This window comes from Marmota marmota, unplaced genomic scaffold (genome assembly GCF_001458135.2).
Source record: "Marmota marmota marmota unplaced genomic scaffold, marMar, whole genome shotgun sequence".
In the NCBI taxonomy this organism is placed as follows: Eukaryota; Metazoa; Chordata; class Mammalia; order Rodentia; family Sciuridae; genus Marmota; species Marmota marmota.
Window position 1 is genome coordinate 878,562 of NW_025999999.1, and position 3,512 is coordinate 882,073.

At 38.1% G+C, this 3,512-nt stretch overlaps 1 protein-coding gene and 1 pseudogene across 1 annotated transcript in view; one reads left to right on the top strand and one right to left on the bottom strand.

The window, feature by feature from the left end:
* LOC107149730 overlaps window positions 1–3,512 on the top strand; it is a 254,739-nt pseudogene that overhangs the window by 57,835 nt on the left and 193,392 nt on the right.
* LOC107149734 (cytochrome P450 2C42-like) overlaps window positions 1–3,512 on the bottom strand; it is an 18,764-nt gene that overhangs the window by 9,592 nt on the left and 5,660 nt on the right. The window contains exon 2 of the mRNA XM_015494555.2: window positions 1,394–1,535. Coding sequence (XP_015350041.1) covers window positions 1,394–1,535 — 142 coding nt within the window. The remainder of the gene's footprint in view (window positions 1–1,393; window positions 1,536–3,512) is intronic.

Genomic DNA, 3,512 nt, shown 5'->3' on the forward strand with positions numbered 1-3,512 from the left:
CCCCCCCCCCCCACACACACACACAATTGCCCATACTCCCTTTAGCAGCATAAACCAGGCTACGATTTTTGCTTATATCAATATTTATTGTTTATATCATTATGGTGTTACCCACATACTGTTCTGTGGTATAAAAACTATGATTATTTTACATTGTTGGTACTTTTTTGATCTTCACCCTTTTTCTCTATACCATTTTTGGGTTAGAATTATTCAAGTTGCTCAGGTAGAGATGATTCGTGCTCCAGGAATAATCTCCCAGTTTGGAGAAACCTCAGACTATCAGTCACATCTCTTTGTTCTTGGTTTCTCCTCTCAAACCCACATCATCCACCTGGTCCATGCTGAAGGGTGCTTCCTAGGCCTGGTACCCCACAGCCTCCCTGATGCTCTCATTCTTCTCTGGGAGCCCTTCCCCATTCCTGGAACCCATGGTTTCCCCTGACATGGTTTCAGTTATTTGAATGCAGCACATTCTCTGGTAATTTTCTAAGAAAAAAAAATAAAGGTATCCAAGTCTGAAATACACTTTTTCTATTAAATAACAAGATATTAGTTACTCCTGAGAACTCTGGTGTGCTATTCTGGTCCTGCACAGCAGATTTCTCTGAAATTCCCTGACCCTCTATCTTGGGTGGATGCTTTTATTTCATTCACTGTGAAGGAAACTCAGAGAGAATTTTTTTAAAATAAAATGACTGAGAATGGAGGTCTTTATCCCACAGTTCTTCCTTCTCTGGAGGGTACATCTTACTTTCTGGAAGCAGGAAGGAGAAAAAGAGTTTAGATTCTCCAGAGTCAGTGAAGGACCAAACCTTCCTTTGTCAGCATCACACACAAATCTTTCTGTGTCACTATGTAAGGTCCTTCAGCTAATGGATTTTTAGGCTCCATTTGTCTCAAAAGACTTTCTGTTTCTGAGAGAAAAAAATCAGTCACCTGATAAGGGGAGGTCTGGAAGGATCTTAGGCAGGACAGCTTCTTCTTCAACCTTACTCTCCCCCTTCATTGGCATCTGTGTTTCCCCACACAAGCTTCCATATGGGGATTGTAAGAACAGACCTTGCTTTTCTTTTTGTAAGTAAAATCTTCTAATAGTTCTATTACAAAAATCATCCCTCCTGTAGAACTAATCACCGTTCTGGCATCTATCTCTGTGTTCCAGAAATTTGGTGAGGTCTGCTGACTGCTCCTTCTTCTCCCCTCCTCCCACTTTAAAGGGCTTGCCTTTTCACTGTCAGCTGTCTTCACTTCTCTCAGTCCTCCTCTGGATTACAACTGGTGTCACGGGGGATAAACAGTGAAGCTTGCTTCTCTGAGTTAACAAACAAGCGAGGGCCAAGCAGCACTTTCCCAACATCTAAGTTCACTTGCTCATCATCTGTGTTCATACCTGTGACCTGTGGGTACTTCAGCAGGAGCAGGAGAGCATATTTCAGTGTTATGCTTGTTGTCTCTGAACTAGCAATCCACAAATCAAATGCAGTGATGACCAAGTTTTCATAAGTAAACACCAACTCTTGATTATCCTTTTCCTAGGAATGATTGTATATCCATCAAATGCTAGCAGGTTCAATTATAGTGAATATAAAATAATTCAGAACGTTTTAAAGCTGGCTAGCACAGACGCTGGAAAGGGTAGTATAACAAGAAACTAATGTTTGGTGTAGTAGAGACTAAAGTACTTGATATAAACTTCACTTCCTACACCCGGTTTTGTGTTTGCCTAACACTGCCATTCATGAGACTCTGCAGTTAGCTATGTAGCATGTGTCTTTCCCAAAATGACAGAAACAGAAGGCCGTGTATGTCTTTTCTTCTGTTTTCTTCTTCTTAAAAAAAGAGAGATGAAAGTGAAGGTAGGCTCTCACCTTGGGACACCAGGGTTTTATCATAAAAGTAAAATCCTCTATCCTAGATATGGAGTAAAGAATGGAAGGCCCTTGATATCCTGAAGCTCCAATATTACTCTGACCAACCATGACTTTCCTTACATTTGAGGTAAATAAACCTCTATTTCTTGAGAAAATTATTAACTACATTTTCTTTTATTTTTATTAAGAGAAAAGGTGAAGGTGAACTACACCATGATAAATGTTATAAGCCTGATTAGAAGTTTGCAATTCTTCTCCTCTGTGAAAATTGACATTAATTGACATGGAGCCAATAGTGCCCCAAATTTCCAAAGAGTTGAAATTGTGAAATAGCAAACATTGCAGCAATTTTTAAAGTATTTTTTTAAGTTGTTGATGGGCCTTTATTTTATTTATTTGTAGGTGGTGCTGAGACTCAAATCCAGTGCCTCACACTTGCTAGGCAAGTACACTACCACTGAGCCACAACCCCAGCCCCACATTGCAGCAATTTTAAGTAGTTATTTTAAGGAAAAGGAAATGGGTTCACCAAGACAGGATGAGCCAGCACTATTGTAATCCAGAGGCGGGGCAACAGAAACTATGGTCTAAGGAATAAAACAGGAATGAATAGAAATGTATAAAATGAAAAGACATAACTCAGGAAGACAAGAAGTTGAGACTATAACTATCCAAATACGATAAACCAAAGAGTAGGGGTGATGAGATGCCACAGAGAAAGTTTATGATTGAAAACACATAAAATTGAATTGACAATGTAGGTGTTTAAATATTGCACACAGGGTATCATTAATTTAGTATTATGTTATTTGTTAATTCCAGGGCAAGCATGGTACATTCATAACCTTCACATTACCTGTGTTATGCCTGACATTTTGTAATCAACATTGTCGAACTAAGGTAATCCTTCTCAACACATGTCCTGGCTAGGGAAAGACAGTATTTGCCTTGGAAATACTAAGTTCATGTTGTTTTTTTGAACTTGTCGAATTAGTTATTTAAGTAAGTCTTAAAAGTAAAATTACTCTAAAGCACTGCATTATTAAGTCAATATTAATATTTTCATCTTCTGAAGTGAATTTGCAGATTTACTTGCAACAGGCCAATAGTCTATCATTATTAATCAGGATGATGTAATCTATATTGAAAGAAACTAAAGAAAAAATAAATGGGCACATGTTCCATGCCAGAGATTAAAATGTTAATATTGCTAAGGTGTCATTACTCTAGTGATGCCGCAAACATGGTCACAAATGGGAATTGGTACTTCTACCAAAGTAACTGTCATCCTCTTTTAATACACTTAAAGAAAGTTTTGGGGGAATGGTGGAAATACAAAGACCTGCAACATCAAATAAGTGCATGAAAAATTATGCTAGATTTGTATCTCATAGAAGCTGACACTCTCTACACCCAGTAATGGGGCAGACAATTTGGAGAAAATGTATACGTATTATGTTGCTATGCAGCTTGCTTGCCCCTAACTGAAAATAGAAATACGTTCATTCAAAAATTGGTGCTGAATCCCCTGGGAACAAATCTTTACTCCTCACACTTCAGATAGAACCCTAATATCCAGAGTATACAAAGAACTCAAAAAATTAGACAATAAGAGAACAAACAACCCAATCAGCAAAT